The sequence below is a fragment of the Dryobates pubescens genome, chromosome 2 (genome assembly GCF_014839835.1).
Source record: "Dryobates pubescens isolate bDryPub1 chromosome 2, bDryPub1.pri, whole genome shotgun sequence".
In the NCBI taxonomy this organism is placed as follows: domain Eukaryota; kingdom Metazoa; phylum Chordata; class Aves; order Piciformes; family Picidae; genus Dryobates; species Dryobates pubescens.
This window is the reverse complement of record NC_071613.1, coordinates 19,826,111-19,842,237: the sequence shown is the minus strand read 5'-3', so window position 1 is coordinate 19,842,237 and position 16,127 is coordinate 19,826,111. Positions and strand designations below refer to the sequence as shown.

General features: G+C 47.1%; 1 protein-coding gene across 1 annotated transcript in view; it reads left to right on the top strand.

Moving 5' to 3' along the window:
* The window catches only part of TMEFF2 (transmembrane protein with EGF like and two follistatin like domains 2), a 157,100-nt gene that overhangs the window by 100,788 nt on the left and 40,185 nt on the right, over positions 1-16,127 (top strand). The window contains exons 6-7 of the mRNA XM_054171628.1: positions 13,712-13,860; positions 15,607-15,666. Coding sequence (XP_054027603.1) covers positions 13,712-13,860; positions 15,607-15,666 — 209 coding nt within the window. The remainder of the gene's footprint in view (positions 1-13,711; positions 13,861-15,606; positions 15,667-16,127) is intronic.

Below are 16,127 nucleotides of genomic sequence, written 5' to 3'. Positions count from 1 at the left end.
ATCTCGGGGGGTCCCTTCCAACCACTTATGTTCTGTGATTCTGTATTAAATCAAGCCCGAAACACACAGTCTTCCTCTTTTTCAGCAGTGAGTCTACAGGATGAGCAAGAACTGGGATTTTTTCTTCAGAGGATTTTTCTCTCTGAGCAGTCTTTTTAAGGAGTAGGAGGCAGGGATGAGCAAGTTGTCTTTCTAAACTGAAGATACTACCTTGGCTAGAAACTTAATGCTTAGAAAAGGGATGGCTTTATTGGCCATCAGGTAAAATGGATTTACTCTACATACATTCTAGTTAAAAGCAGCCATTTTTCCCCAGTCAAGTGTGCTTCCCAGAATCACCTTAACCATCTTTGCATCCTTCATCTTGTGCCAAACTAGCCTATTGAACTTTGAAGTGAGACTGATTTCGCAGCTCCCTTAGGGTGATGATTTGGAAAGTTTGACCTTTCTATCCACTGAGTCAACACAATCCTTCAGAGGCTTCTGTTCATTTGACAATGTTCTGCCTTTCCAGATTCCGAGGATTTATTTTCTTAATAACATCCTTAAAAAAAACCAACTCTCTGCTTTTAACATAAGCCAAGGTTGTCTGGAGTTACTTTTGCTTCATACTATTTTATTACCAGTACACTTTGGAACACTCTGGTAAATAATTCAGCCTACACAAAGAAATTGGCTCTATTTTCTCTGTACATCGAGGAAGTCTGTTATGTAGTCTCTATTTCACAGCTCTAAATGTTCTCAGATAAATGCAAACCCACCCTGGGTTCCATCTGTACTACTCACCAAAGATGTCTTCTAGGGACCCTGTATGACATACCCATCTCTTAGCCCACAACTAGAATGTTTGGGTTTGTAATTTAAAAAAAAATAAAAAGGACATTTACTGTCTTTTGCAATGACAGCAAAGTTGGCTGTGTGTCCAGGGGGCAATGTCCTACACACAGAGCTTTGCCCATGTGCTCCTCTTTTCAGATACTGATCCAGACTTGATTTTCAGTTACAGCTGGTGAACTTCTGGCTTATGGAACTCAAGGAAAATTATTCCATTGACTTCAGTGAAAGAAAAGTTCTCCCCCAGTATCAGAACCATGGAGTAGCATCTCAGTAGCCAGTGGAGTCTTTCGCTGGCAGAAGGGTGTAAATGCACAGAGTGCAAGGGAGTGACTTGGCAGTCATGATGACAAAAGCAGAATTTGGCTTAATGGCTGCTTCAGTGTCTTCAGAGAAAATATTGATTTGTGAATAGCCAAAAATAACTCCTGAGGTCTGGGGAGTTTTTCTTGTCTTATCATGGTGCCTTGCTTCTGTAGGAGCAAGACACAAATGCTTCCGAAGTGGAAGGTGGGGGAGGCTTGAGAGACATGTAGAGCTGTCATTTGTCTTCACAGTTATTAGTCTGTCAGCATTAAAGTTGAAGGGGAAACAATAAAACAAACACACACAAAAAATCCCCAAGCAAACAAACCACCCACAAAACAAAACAGCAAACCCCCAACAACCTGCAATAATTTCACACATGTGGCTCAAAATAGCCACATTTCCATGGCCAAGAGACCTCTCCCTGCATTCAGCATGTGTGATGTGGATGAGAGTCATAGAGAGATGGGTGGTCTCTGCAGTGAAGGCTGGAGGGATGGAGTAGGAAAGGACAGAAGACTGTGGAAGCAGCGAGAGAACTCAAAAGCTGGTTTTCAACTAGTCTGTTTGGCTGTTTGCTGGAGAGTGAGGAGGAGCCACAGCAGCTGCCCATGTGCAGGGGCTCAGGTGAGGGTTTGAGGATGCTACCTGAAGGTTGCAGAGGGGTCCTCTACATGTGCTTTTCCTCTGCCTTGCTTGGAGGCTGAAATGGTACATCCATCATGGAGCAAGTGACTAGCATTTATCTATCTGGTGTCAAGGTGTGGTGCCCATGGACTGTGTTACAGCAGGACTGTGCGTGTCACAAGGGTCCACATGGGTGGCAACAACTTCCCACTTTTGTTGCTAGGAAAGGTCCATGTACAACACAGATAGACAACAGCATGGCAAAGAGCAGCCAGTTTAGGTGCCCACTTTAAGAGGGGATTAAATAAAACTAGAGTGGTTTTTTTCACTCCTCCACCAGTGTGCTGACTGTGGTTTGCAGTTCTAGGTAGGAAACCACAGCAGCCTTCTGATCACAGACCTATACTTGCATATGAAGAGCAGACTGAGGAGGGATCTTCTCAATGCTTATCAATACTTGAAAAGGGTGGGTGTCAGGAGGATGGGGCCAGCCTTTTGTCAGTGGTGCCCAGTGACAGGGCAAGAGATAACAGACACAAACTTGAATATAGAAGTTCCATCTACACATGAGGAGGAAGTTCTTTATGTTGAGGGTGGTGGAGCACTGGAACAGGCTGCCCAGAGAGGTAGTGGAGTTTCCATATCTGGAATCATTCAAAGCCCACCTGGATACTGTCCTGTGCAACCCGCTCCAGTTGAAGCTGCTCTGGCAGGGAGGTTGGATTTGATGGTCTCCTGAGGTCCCTTCCAACCCCTATCATCCTCTGATTCTGTGAATGGTTTTGACAGTCCCTTTTGTGCTCCTGCTGTACTACAAGGTTATTGTGAAGATGGTGCCTGGCTCTGTGGGACGTACCCTAAAGTTTCTTTTTTGACTCTGCCATGATAGAGCTGTGCCTGGGTGCTCCGAGGTGAAGCCACTAGGTGGTGGGGAAGCCACTGCTTGGTTGTTTGGTTGGGTGTCTGGGCAAACCTGGGTCACCAGGCTGTTAAAAGAGCACAGAAGGGATCAAATGGTAACGTATAACAGATGTTAGTGTGCACTGACACCAGATCATCTGCCGGCATCAGGGCACCGCAGCCTGAAAGTACGAGTGCGGAGACCTCCCAAAGCAGCCTGCTTTGGCATCAGTTTTTCCCCCTCCCTTTGTAATTTCAAATAAGCTTTCATCCCTCCCTAGTCCCCCATTTCTAGCCAAAGTCAAACCCCTCTAGCAGACCGAGCAGTGCCTTCCTGATAGCCCTTTTAGTCACAATAAAAAGCCGATTGGCCTAATGCGCCATCCAGAAAGGGGTGACATTTATGGCTCAGGTTTTATGATGCTGTGAAGTGAGCAAGATTTGAAGCCTTCCTGTGCCTTCAGGGGGCAGGAGATCACGAGCAATGAATTGTATTTATACCTTTTCCGATTTCCTACCAGCATTTTAGCAATAAATAGGCTGTGTTGTTATTGAGTTTTATGTAAGCAAGTTCACGAAAGCAGGGATACAACTTTGTAGCTCAGAGTTACATGTGTTGGCTTAAGCAGATTTGCAGAGAGATGTAGCTATGTAAAGCGCTGGGAAAGCATTTTCCAATTTATTATCAAATGTCTTAATAGAATGCTTCATCTCTTCCTCCCCACTTTATGTTCACTATTAAATTGAAACAGCATCCATTGCAGAAGGTCGGAGGCTCCTTCAGACACCCATGTTGGAACATCGAGGCCATGATTTGTTCACACATCTAAGCCATTAAAAATACATCCCATGCATTAAATATGAGCCTAAGGGAAACTCAATAGGAGCTGACATTCAGGGCTGGCCTCAGCTCTCTCAGTCCCTGCAGGGTGGCAGGTGTCCCTTCCCCACGGCATCCATCTCCTGCCCTCCTCCATTCCCATGTCCCAGTCACAGCTGAAAGCTCATGTGAGATGTGCCCAGACATACAGATTTAATTGCTGTCTCTCAGCCTGTCCATTTTGTAACAAAGCTCTCCCATGCTTCGGATGCCTCAGGGACGCCTGTCCTGGCCAGGGCACAATGCTTGTGACACACCCCTTTGAGGAACTGCAGGTGGATTCCAGTGATCTGTGTCCCAGGCCTGAAGAATCATAGAATCAGAATATGGTTTGGGTTGGAAGGAACCTTCAAGATCATCTACTTCCAAGCCCATTGTCACGAACAGGGACACCCCCTACCAGACCAGCTTACTCAAGGCCCCATCCAACCTGGCTTTTCAACACTCAGTCTTGAAGCATCCACAGCTTCTCTGGGCATCCTGATCCAGTGCCTCACCATCCTCATGGGGAAGAAATTCTTCTAATGTCTAATCTCAATCCATCTTCTTCCAGTTCGAAACCATTACCCCTCACCCAGTCACTACCTGTCTTTGTGAAAAGTCCCTCTCTAGCTCTCCTCTAGCCCCCTTCAAACATTGAAAGGCCACAATAAGGTCTCCCTGGAGCCTTCTCTTCTCCAGGCTGAAAAGCCCAAATTCTCTCAGCCTGTCTTCACAGGAGAGATTCTTGAGGTTTCTGATGCTCTTAGTGACCCTCCTCTGAGCCCACTCTTACAGTTCCTTCTTGTGTTGGGGGCTCCAGCACTGGAAGAAGGTTACTCTCATCTCATTAGTTTGCTGGTAAGGACATGTCCTTGAGATGGCACACTTGTTTCATTCCTTCATCTTCCTTTTCCTGCCAGTGCTACTTTCCCTCAGGGCTTGCTCTCAAAAGCAGCCAGGCACCACGGTCATCGTGAGGCAGTGAGAGGAGAGGCAGTGATGATCTCTAGTTTTGCTCAGCGACTTTCATCTACAGACCTGCATGCTCTGAGGGAAAAGAAGGTTACTGCTGCTCTCCTGGCACGTGCAGTGATTTGCTCGTGTCCCAAGCCCATCCCTATTGCCTTATTTCTCTCTGTGCAGGAGGTGCAAACAGAGCCTGAAGGGAAAGCCTGGAAGTACCCTCCTAGAATCCCATTAAACAGCTAGACTGGATTTTGTTCTGTAATTTAAGTCATCTCTCCAGGCAGGGTAGCCTGGAGCACACAGCCAGTTCAGATGGTGCTGCCCTCAGGCAGGGTCTCCTCGGAGCTGGGAGGCACAAGGTAGGAGGCACACATGCCTGAGGGGGCAGAACAGTCAATGGGGAGAGGTGGTCTCAATTTGCAAGTATTGAAGGAGTCTTTGCAAGGAGCAATTATTTTCCTGTGGTTCTGTTCTCGTTAGTTTTAAGAAAGTCACCCCAAGCCTTGCCTTCCCCACTGGCAGTGGATGGCTCACATTCTGCACAGGATGGGGCTTACAGCACCCTGGTCTTATCCTCCATGAAGGCCCTTTACTCTTACTGATAAATCAGAGTCCACATTCTGCTTCCAGAAGCAACTTCTAGTGTTGTTAACAAAGGTGGTACCAGTAATTCCCTGAGTTTTTCATGAGCAGAACAAGCTTTCCTCCCTGACAAGGTCCATTCCAGTACCTGCAGCTGCATGGTGTCCCCTGCTTCCCACCAGATGTTGTGGTATTCTCACTAGCTGCTGGAGGCTGGGGTGGAACAAGTCTTACTGTTCTGCTGGCTGTAGGGCAGGAGCAAACAGTATCAGCAGTCTGAGGCACAGAGAGATGAGAGCTTTGTGAAGGACAGCCTCGGATGTTTACAGAGGGAGGGGACCAGTTGGCCAGGCTTTGTTTTAGCACAGACCATAGAGATGTGAAGGACACCACATGTATGCAGGCTATGAAGAGGCATTCATTTTATTCTATGTGCTTTAAATAAACTTCACCCATTAGATACCTGCAGATGCTGGAATTGGGGTGTGAACAGAATGGGAGTTTTCTGCTCTGCTCACATGGCCAGCACAAGGATTTTTCCATCAGTCTTCAAGGGGAAAGCTTCTCACTCTCTACAGCTGCCTGAAAGGAGGTTGGAGCAAGGCAGGGGGCGTGGGGAATCTCTTCTCCCAAATTATAAACAATAGGATGAGAGGAGATGGTCTCAAGTTGTGCCAGGTGAGATTTAGGTTGAACATAAGGGAGAATTTCTTCTGTGAAAGGGCTGTCAAACTCTGGACCAGGCTGCCCAGTGCAGTGGTGAAGTCTCCGTCCCTGGAGGGATTTAAGAGAGAGAGCATCTCTGGGGAAAAGCAACTGGGAGTGCTAGTGGACAGATGACCATAAGCCAGCAATGTGCCCTTGTGGCCGAGAAGGCTGATGGCATCCTGGGGTGGATTAGAAGGGCTGTGGTGAATACTTCAAGAGACATTCTGGTCTCCTTCTGCTCTGCCCTGGTGAGACCACACCTGGAATATTGTGTCCAGGTCTGGACCTCTCTGCTCAAGAAGGACCTTAGGGAACTGCTCGAGAGAGTGCAGCACAGAGTCACAAAGATGCTGAAGGGGGTGGAATATCTCCCTTGTGAGGAAAGACTGAGGGAGCTGGGGCTGTTTAGCTTGGAGAAGAGGATCCCAAGGGGTGACCTCATTCATATTTATAAAGATGTGAAGGGAAGTGTTGGGAGGACAGAGCCAGGCTCTGCTCAGTGATGTCCAGTGACAGAACAAGGGGCAATGGGTGCAAGCTGGAGCAGAGGAGGTTCCATGTGAACATAAGGAAAAACTTCTTCCCTGTGTGGGTGCCAGAGCCCTGTAGCAGGCTGTCCCAAGAGGCTGTGGAGTCTCCTTCTCTGGAGAGAAGTAAAACTCACCTGGACACATTCCTATGTGGCCTGCCCTGGGAGTGGGTTTGGACTGGATGAGCTTTTGATGTCCCTTCCAACCCCTAACATTCTGTGATTCTGTGAAAAGCTGTGTGGGTATGGTGCTCAGGGGTGTGGTTTAGTGGTGACCTGGCAGTGCTTGGTTAATGGTTGGATGTGATGATCTTAAAGATCTCTTCCAACCAAAACGATTCCATGGTTCTGGGATGCAAAGCCACTCATCAGCCTTGTAATTCTTTCATTTTAGTGTTTAAGGCATCCGGTCTGGCAACACCTGCTTTTCATGATTGCTTTTAAATAGGAGTAATACTGCTAAAAAAGAGAAAGAGAGAGACATTTATTTTGCCCTAAAGGTGTTAACATCCAACTCAATGCACTGTTGAGGGCATTAAAGGCATGGGGAAGCCAGCTAAAGGTCATCATCCAATTGGTGCTTTGAATTGTAAGAAGGAAGCAAAGATGAAGTTTGTGATGTTCTTTGTGGAAAACTTAGAAAGACATTTAAGGAGAAAAAAAAAAAAAGGAGAATTAGGACTTGAGTTGCAGTGTCTTACACTGAAGCTGGAAGCAGTTTTCATGAGGTGCACCACTGAAGGGTCAACACTAAACCATGTCCCTAAGTGCCCTAAGTAACCCATGGTCAAGCATGCTGCTTGAACATCTTCAGCATCAGTGACTCCACCACTGCCCTGGGCAGACCATTCCAATGTTTGAGAACCCTTTCAATGAAGAAATATTTCCTAATATCCAGCTTGGACCTCCCCTGGTGCAGCTTCTAGCCATTTCCTCTGGACCTGTTGATTGTCACCAAGAAGAGGCTGCCCCCTCCTCATTGCAACCTCTCTTCAGGTAGTTGTAGAGAGCAAAGAGGTTGCCTCTCAGCCTTCTCTTCTCCAGACTGAACAACCCCAGCTCCCTCAGATGCTCCTCATAGGCCATGTCCTCCAGGCCCTTCACTAGCCTCCTTGCCCTTTGGACATGCTCCAGCACCTCAGTGTCCTTCTGTAGGCTAAAAAGCCCCATATCCATCAGCCTTTCTTCAAAAGAAAGATGCTCCAGTGTCCTCATCATCTTCATAGCCCTTTGCTGTACCCTCTGCAGCAGTTCCCTGTCCCTCTTGACCCAGAGAGCTCAGAACTGGATGCAGTACTCCAGATAAAGCCTCACCAGGGCAGAGTAGACAGGGAGGAGAACCTCTCTTAACCTGCTGACCATACTCCTCTTGCTGCACCCCAGGATGCCAGAATAATCACCTGATTATTCAGCTCTTCCTTCTGTTACGATGCTTTGGGGTCCTTCAAATCCTGCTTCTTCTGCACTCCATTGTAATCAGTATCTGTGCACAGCATCCTGATAATGCCACGTGCAGCCGCTGTGCATCCTAATTGTTTGGATAACGGGATGCCATTGAAGTGCCAGGCAGAAACCTTGCATCACCCGGAGGGAATCAGGCTTTTCTTCTTTAGCTCCTGCTGAAGATAAACATTTGAACAGTTGAAATAGGTAAAAGATCCCAGAGAACCCTCTGTGAAAAGCAGCCATGCTGGAAGCCCTTAGTGCAGAAGCTGGGCTGTAAAGGACAAAAGGGAAAAATAAATTAGATAAATAAGTGGAAGGCACTCAAAATGAGCCCTGCTGCTTCTGCACTTGTGATCTGAAAGCCGAAGAGAAGCACTAGTAGGCCTGGGGAAGAAATGCTGTGTGCTATTTTTGTGCTGCCATGATAAAATATGTATTGTTTATTGTTCTGCGCTGCAGCCAGAGTTTGGCATCCCCCTCCCACACCCAGCACAGTTGGTTGTGAAGGAGATGCGCAGTGCCTCTGTTCTTTAAGCCTCCTTATGATGTTCTTAGGAGTGCAGTGACAGGATTTCAGTCTCCTGGCAAGCACAGACAGGATGGAGGGTGTGATTCATAGAAAGTGTGAATCTTGCTTGCCAGTGGGCATTAGGAATGTATTTTATCTATAGGTATGGGGATGTGCCTGCTGTTCAGCTACAGGGGGAACCAGGAGATGATGGCAGGCAGCATTGTCTCCTGGATAGAGGCATTACTGGCTGTGCTCCATACACTGCAGAGGCAACTGTAGGGCACCTGAGCTTGGCCATGCTAGCAGAAGTCCCTGCTGACTCTGAATTGAGGGTGCCAGGATTTATACTAAAACTTACCTCTCTGTAAAATAACAGTACCCACTCATTGCTGCTACACGTTTCTAGAAGGTCTGTTTGGGGATCTTACTGATGCTTTCAGTGGTGCCCAGTGACAGGACAAGGGGCAGGAGGCACAAGCTAGAATGTGGGAAGTTCCACTTACACATAGGGAAAAACTGACTGGTGACAGAGCCCTGGAGTAGGCTGCCCAGAGAGGCTGTGGAGTCTCTGGAGAGATTCCAAACCCACCTGGACATTGTGATCCTGGGCCGCATGCTATAGGTGACCCCACTTTAGCAGGAGGCATGGATTAGATGATCCTTAGAGGTCCATTCTAACCCTCACCATTCAGTGCAGCCTAATGCTGTTGTTGTAAATGGACTGAGGATCAAAATGGTCCTTTTGAGACTGATGCCCAAAACCAGAGGTATGTACATACAAGCGCCCTGGAGAAATACAGCTGAGCTGCCTGAATGAGTGGACAGCTTTGAGCCCAAGGTGGTGCTTAGGTGGGTAGCAGAGGTAACTGCTCCCCAGAAAAGGGGTATCACAGACTGTGTGCTTTAAGGAGCTGTGATGCTGCAGCCCACGGAGGGTCTGAAGAGGCCAGCTGAGCTCCTAGGGGCTGTCTCTGCTCAGCCTTGTTAACCTTTCCAGGCCCTGCTCAGAGGCAGTTCAAGTATCTCTGCGTGGTGTTGTGTTGAGATGCATTAAGTATCCCCAGAGCTGCCCGGCTAAGTGAAGGCTCTCACCAGCTCCTGACATGCAGCTGAACCACAGTACAATTCATGTTCCAGTGTTGAAGGCGTAATGTTAAGCCAGGCTTCATTTCCACTTGCCTACTGGTAATGTCAACAAAGATCCCTGTGTACCAGAAAGAAAAACCTTGCAGGAATCCAAATAATGGAGCAGGCATTGGGGACTGATTGCCAGGCTCGTTATACAGGCCTGTGCTGCCAGGTTTGCTTTAAATGCCCATTTGATGTCCTACACTGAGGAGGCAAGGGGCTTGGAGAGGACCATACCAACCTGAAATTTGAGTTTCTGATCGCTGTTTGCTAGTCAGAGCAGAGGATAAGGCATGTCTCTGGTGGAAATACCATAAATGTACAACCACCGTGGGTTTATTTATACACTGGTTTGTAGCAAAGGCAAAGCTTTGAGCTTTTTGATGCTGCAAAATGTTGTTGGGTTTTTTCCATCCCCCCTCCCCACCTCCCCTTTTTTTTGTTGTTTTTTGCCTGGAGAAAATATCCAACGTTGGAAATGATTGTGGAGGGGAACATCACCTTCCCTGTAAAACAGTGCTGGCTGAGACGTGTTAGGATCTCACACTTGACCAAATTAGCATATGTGCTCCAATATCCCAGCTCTGACTAGTAAAAATAACACTAGATTTGCATTTTCACATTTCCAGCTCTCACTGCTTTGTCTATTTGGTTTTATACCTTTTTCTTTCTTTTTTTTTCCTCGACTGACAATTCTCTTTGTGGCAGATTTATTGCTGTTCTGCTGTTTCGACCCTGTAACCAAGCAGACACTTGGCTGAGGACGTTATTCATTTCATTAAGTACTTTTTTTGCGCATCTCTCAGACGCAATTTTGTGTCGCTCTGGTTCCAAAAACCCAAATGACCCAAGGCCAGCAAAGCCTGCACATGGATCTTTACTAAACAGAGGTGGTACCAACAATGCTCTCAGATTTCCAAACTGCAGAGGGCTAATTAAAAGATGTTGGATAGGGAATAGCTGCCACTGCCATCTCTCTCTGACAGAAACGTGCCTGCCTCTGTTTCCAGTAATACCACTCTTCTATAACCGGTTTTCCTCCTCCCTCCCCATCAGAGCTACACACGAAGCCTTCCTCCCGCCACGTGCAGAGCAATTTTATTCTTAATTCTTTTTCAATCACACATTGTTGAAAGCAAAGGCTGTGTGGTTGTCTTAGGAGTAAAGATGAAGCACGGAGTGGGGTTCTTTTTATCATTGCTGTGCCACTGATGATTATACTTTATTCATGAGCTAAGGAAATAGAATTAGAACATTCCCTTACACTTCACAGGCAAAGAACTGTTCTCTCGTTTACTGAGACACCTCCTTAAAACAAAGTTCCATCCTCCAGGGACAGTCTTTTATAGCCATGAATCCTCTCGTCAGTGGCAAGCAAAGGGACTCCCTGAGCCCAGAAAATAAAACTCTGTTATTTGTAGAGAAGTGGGGAGTTAGGAGCCTGTGCACTCACTGGTGTGCTCGCCCATGCCTTGTCTGTTGACCCCATTAATTTCAAAATTGTGTGCAGCTGGAAAACACCTCCAAGATCATCAAGTCCAATGATCAGCCTAACACTACCATGGCCATTAAACCGTGTCCACAAGTGCCATGCCTGCATGTTTCTTGAGCACCTCCAGGGACGGTGACTCCACCATCTCCCTGGGCAGCCTGTTCCAATGCCTCACCACTCTTGAAGCAAAGAAAATTTTCCCAATATCCAACCTAAACCTTCCCTGGGGCACCTTAAGGCCATTTGCTCTCACTTTATCAGTTGTTACTAGGGAGAAGAGACTGACCCCCACCTGCCTCCAACCTCCTTTCAAGGAGTTATAGGGAGCAATGAGGTCTCCCCTAGCCTCTTCCACTCCAGACTTGGACTTGTTGAATGTCATCACATTGGACTCTGCCTATCTGCCCAGCCTGTCAAGGTCCCTCTGCAGAGCCCTTCTGCCTTCTAACAGATCAACATCTGCTCCCAACTTGGTGTCATCTGCAAATTTACTGATGACTGGCTCAATCCCCTCACCCAGATCATCAGTAAAGATACTGAACAGGATGGGGCCCAGCATTGGAATGGGCTGCCTGGGGAGGTGGTGGAGTCGCCATCACTGGAGGTTTTTAGGAGAAGACTTGACAGGGTGCTTGGTGCTGTGGGTTAGTTGCTTGGGCGGTGTTGGATTGGTGATGGGTTGGACGTGATGATCTTGAAGGTCTCTTCCAACCTGGTTTATTCTATGTATTCTATGTATTCTATGTATTGATCCCTGGGGGACACCACTAGTGACTGGCTGCCAGCTGGATGTGGCACCATTCACCACCACTCTCTGGGCTTAGCCCTCCAGCCAGTTCCTAACCCAGCACAGAGTGCTGCTGTCTGAGCCATGAGCTGACAGCCTGGCCAGGAGTTTGCTGTGGGGGACGGTGTCAAAGGCCTTGCTGAAGTCCAGGTAGACTACGTCCAAAGCCTTCCCCACATCCACCAGGCAGTCACCTGATCATAGAAGGAGATCAGGTTGGTCAGGCAGGACCTGCCCTTCCTAAACCCATGCTGGCTAGGCTGACCCCTTGGCCATCCTTCAGGTGTGCAGTGATTGGCCCCAAGATGATCTGCTCCATAATTTTCCTTGGCACTGAGGTCAGGCTGACTGGCCTGGAGTTTGCAGGTTCATCCATCCAACCCAGCTCTCTCAGCACCCTAGGATGGATCCTGTCTGGTCCCATGGACTTGTGAGTATCCAAGTGGCTCAGCAAGTCCTGAACTAATTCCTCATGGATTTTGGGCGGGGGGAGGGGAAATTAAATCCACCACTACCACCAAGCAGTGCTGCAGGCTGCACCATGGGGAGTCAGCCCAAGGTGCCCTGAGAGGGACCCAGGACAGTCTTTTTTGTTTGTTTTGAGTTTTTTAACCTTTGTGATCACCAAAATAATAGAGTGGATTGCTAGATGTTCAGCTCATCTAAGATTTTCATTGTGTGAAATTAAAGGGAATAAAATAAAGCTTATAAAAAAATTGGAAATCATCAGAGATGATTATAATGACCTGGAAGAACAGACATTAGAAAGGGAGCCTTGCTTAATGATTGTTTACGGTAAGAACCCAAATTGTAATCAATTAACACATGAGCCCATTACTTGAAAGCTGAGATGGGCCTGTGGGTCAGCATTCAGGAGTTTGTCCTTTCTCAGGGGAGATGCAGCCTATCAGTTGACGTCTTGGAAGTGCTCCTTCCTCACAGATGCTTTCAAAGCTGCTTTTCTGACTGCAGAAGGCGTAGTTAAGCCTTACATGTGTATTTTATGTGTCCTCTTGGGTACAGTTTCATCCTGTGACCTCCTAGGAGACCTCATTGACCTTCTCACAGCTTCATGAGCCTGAGGAAAGCTTGGTCAGCCTTTATACTGCCAAGATTTCTTCAGCACTATGCTTAGGAACACGGAAATAGATTTATTGATATAATGATAATCAGAAGTCGTAGCCAGGATGATGAAATGGTCAGATGATCAAAGCATTTAAAATTAGAAGCCTACTGAAATGTCTCAGAGACCAAGAAGCTGCAGGATGCGTGCTGCCGGTACTGTGTGGGCAAGGGGAAGCTGAGGGGCAGCACCAGGGCCAGTACAGCTAGCAGCCAAAGGAGATGAGGCCTCTTCTAAGTTTGTGAAAGAGCAAGCAGATGACCGGGCAGAGCCTGGACATGGCCAGGTTGCAGGCTGGGTGTGAGAGTGAAGCACCAGCACTGGGAGCTAGCTGGGAACAGGATGGGATTTCCAAGCATGACAAGTGTTGGGGTGAGGCTTTGTTTGGGGTAAGGGATTCCTCTGTTCTGCAGGATTCTCCTCTCAATGTATGCTCTGGGGTACAAGCAGGGATGTCACAGTTTGGGTCTGCTTGTTGAACAGGAAACAATCCTCAATATCAGCCCAGGGTGATGAGGCTGAGAGTAGCTCTGCACAGAACACTTGAGGGTGTTGGTGGATGAGAAGCTGGACACGAGCCAGCAATGGGCACTTGCAGCCCAGAAGGCCAGTGGCAGCCTTGGCTTGCGAGAGGTCAGAAGTGGTGATGGTGTGGCAGAGTTTTCCATGTTTAACACTTTTTTTGTCTTTCCTTTCGCTTATTTTTCTTCCCTGTGTCTCTTTTGTCTCCCCATAGTTCATTTCCATCCAGAAGTACAAATGACCTTTTGACAGAACTACCACTCTGTTGATTTGCGTTGTGCAGTCAAGAAAACAGAACCATTTCTATTTGTGAGATGAATTTATGGTGTCACCAAACTAGTTCCTCATGTTAGCCTCTTCTTTTTCCCTCTTTCCCTTATCTTTCCAGGTGCGTGTGCAACATTGACTGTTCTCAAACCAACTTCAATCCTCTCTGTGCTTCCGATGGGAAATCTTATGATAATGCATGTCAAATCAAAGAGGCATCATGCCAGAAACAGGAGAAAATTGAAGTCATGTCTTTGGGTCGATGTCAAGGTAACTCTCATAGCAAAACTCATTTCACAGAGTGTTTTCAATTCTTGTTCGGGGGGAAAAAAAAAAAAAAAAGAAAGCTCTGGGGCTGGCTTCTTACTTGGCACTTTTCACACCTCCATTAGGCTCTTGAAGTTGCTACTATAGAGCACAGGCTGTGCTGTAGGTGCCAGGAGAAGTGTGAGGAATGGTCTGTGTAACCCTGCCCACACCAGCATGGCACTGACCAGCCCTGCACTGCTTCCAAAATCAGGCATCTGTGTTTTGTCCAGAGGATCTCACACACAGCTCTGCCCTCCAGGTTCAGAGCAGGCAGCAGAAGACTCCCTCAGATACATTTGGCCACCCAGGATGGATGCTTTTTGTTCCCTTAACTGTGGCAGCTTGAATCAGGGTGGCCAAAGACATGCTCCCAAATAGGAGAAGTTGGAACTTTAAGGTCCCTTCCAACTCAGGCCATTCTATGATTCTATGTCCCTGTGCATTGCAAGGGGTTAATGGATGTAAACTACAGCACAGGAAGTTCCACCTCAACATGAGGAAGAACTTCTTTTTACTGTAAGGGTCACAGAGCACTGGAACAGGCTCCCCAGAGAGGTTGTGAAGTCTCCTCTCCACTTTCAAGACCCATCTGGATGCATTCTGTGCAACCTGCACTAGATTCTATGGTCCTGCTCTGGAGAGGGGTTGGACTGAAAGATCTCCAGAGGTCCCTTCCAACCCTAACCATTCTATGATGCTAAGTCACCTATAACCCTTGAGCTGACTTTTAAAACTCGACTTTCTTCCAAAATAAAAATGAAGACAATTTGCCTGTAAATAAAGTGTCTGCTGAGACTCAGGATTTTAATAGCATTTTTCCCTCTAGCTTCTGGCCTATAAATCCTTAGCCCCTCTCTTTACAAGGCCATCCTGTACTGTATTCAACACTCTCTGGTTTAGTCCCCTCTCTTTAAAGTCACTCCCCACCCTGTTCCCCCCCCAGCAGTTCATTTCTGAGTACATATTAAACATCCCCAATTACTTCAAATAGAGCAGAAATGGCAACTCCTGCTTCATACTGATATATTTATCCCAACTGCAATCTGTTAGCACATATTGTTGGGGGGGGGGGGGGGGGGGGGAAGAAAAAAAAGTGTTTCCTTAATGGAAGATATTTCATGTTTCATTCCAAAAAACACAGAAAAGGGGAAAAAAAGCTGGATCCTGCTGTTTACACCTGGCAGGCCCCAGGGAGCCTTGCAGCCTGCAGCAATGCTGGTCATGCCAGCAAAGCTCTGGCTGCCTGGGCATGGTCTGGATCATAGAAACATAGAATAGTCAGGGTTGGAAGGAACCTCAAGGATCATCTTGTTCCAGCCCCCTCTGTCATGGGCAGGGACACCCTCAACTAGATTAGGTTGTTCCGAGCCACATCCACCCTGGCCTTAAAAACCTCCAGGAATGGGGTTTCCACCACCTCCATAGGCAACCTGTTCCAATGTCTCAGCACCTTCATGATGAAGAACTTCTTCCTGACATCCAATCTGAATCTACCCACTTCTAATCTTGCTTCATTCCCCCTAGTCCTATTACTACCTAAAATGTCCCTCACCAGCTTTCATGTAGACCCCCTTAAGATACTGGAAGGCCACAATGAGGTCTCCTCAAGGCCTTCTCCTCTCCAGACTGACTAGCCCCAACTCTCTCAGTCTGCCAAAGCAAAGTACAGGTTCCCCATGTAACTCACCATCGTTTCTTCCCACACAGATAATACCACAACAACTACAAAATCTGAAGATGGGCATTACGCAAGAACAGATTACGCAGGTATGGTTCCTCTGGTGTCAGAATCACGGTTTGCAGGAGCTGTTGCTCTCTTTGCTCCTCCTTTTCCTGAGTGAGGTGTCCTCATCTTCTAGCATGGCATTCTTGAGTTACCTTAAGAAAACTGTCTTTGTGGTACCCTTTGCTTTGCTACAAACTTCTTAATAAATGTGTTTCTTCCCCTTTCTTGTCAGCGTATCCTGGCCATACAACACCTGCCCTGACAGTGGCAGTGTTGAACCCTATTGGCCAGAAGTAGCAGCCGTTACTGAAAAATGACTGAATGATGCCAGGTTTTGTCACAATATACAGGACAGAGAAAGTGAAAATCCAGCTGTGCTATCTTGAAAATGTTGCCATAAGAGATAATATTGCCTGTTGGTGTTTAATTATGAAGTTAATAAGGTTCTTACATAATTTTTTTAAATGATAAATGGGTTTAATTTATTTAGAAGCTACAATAA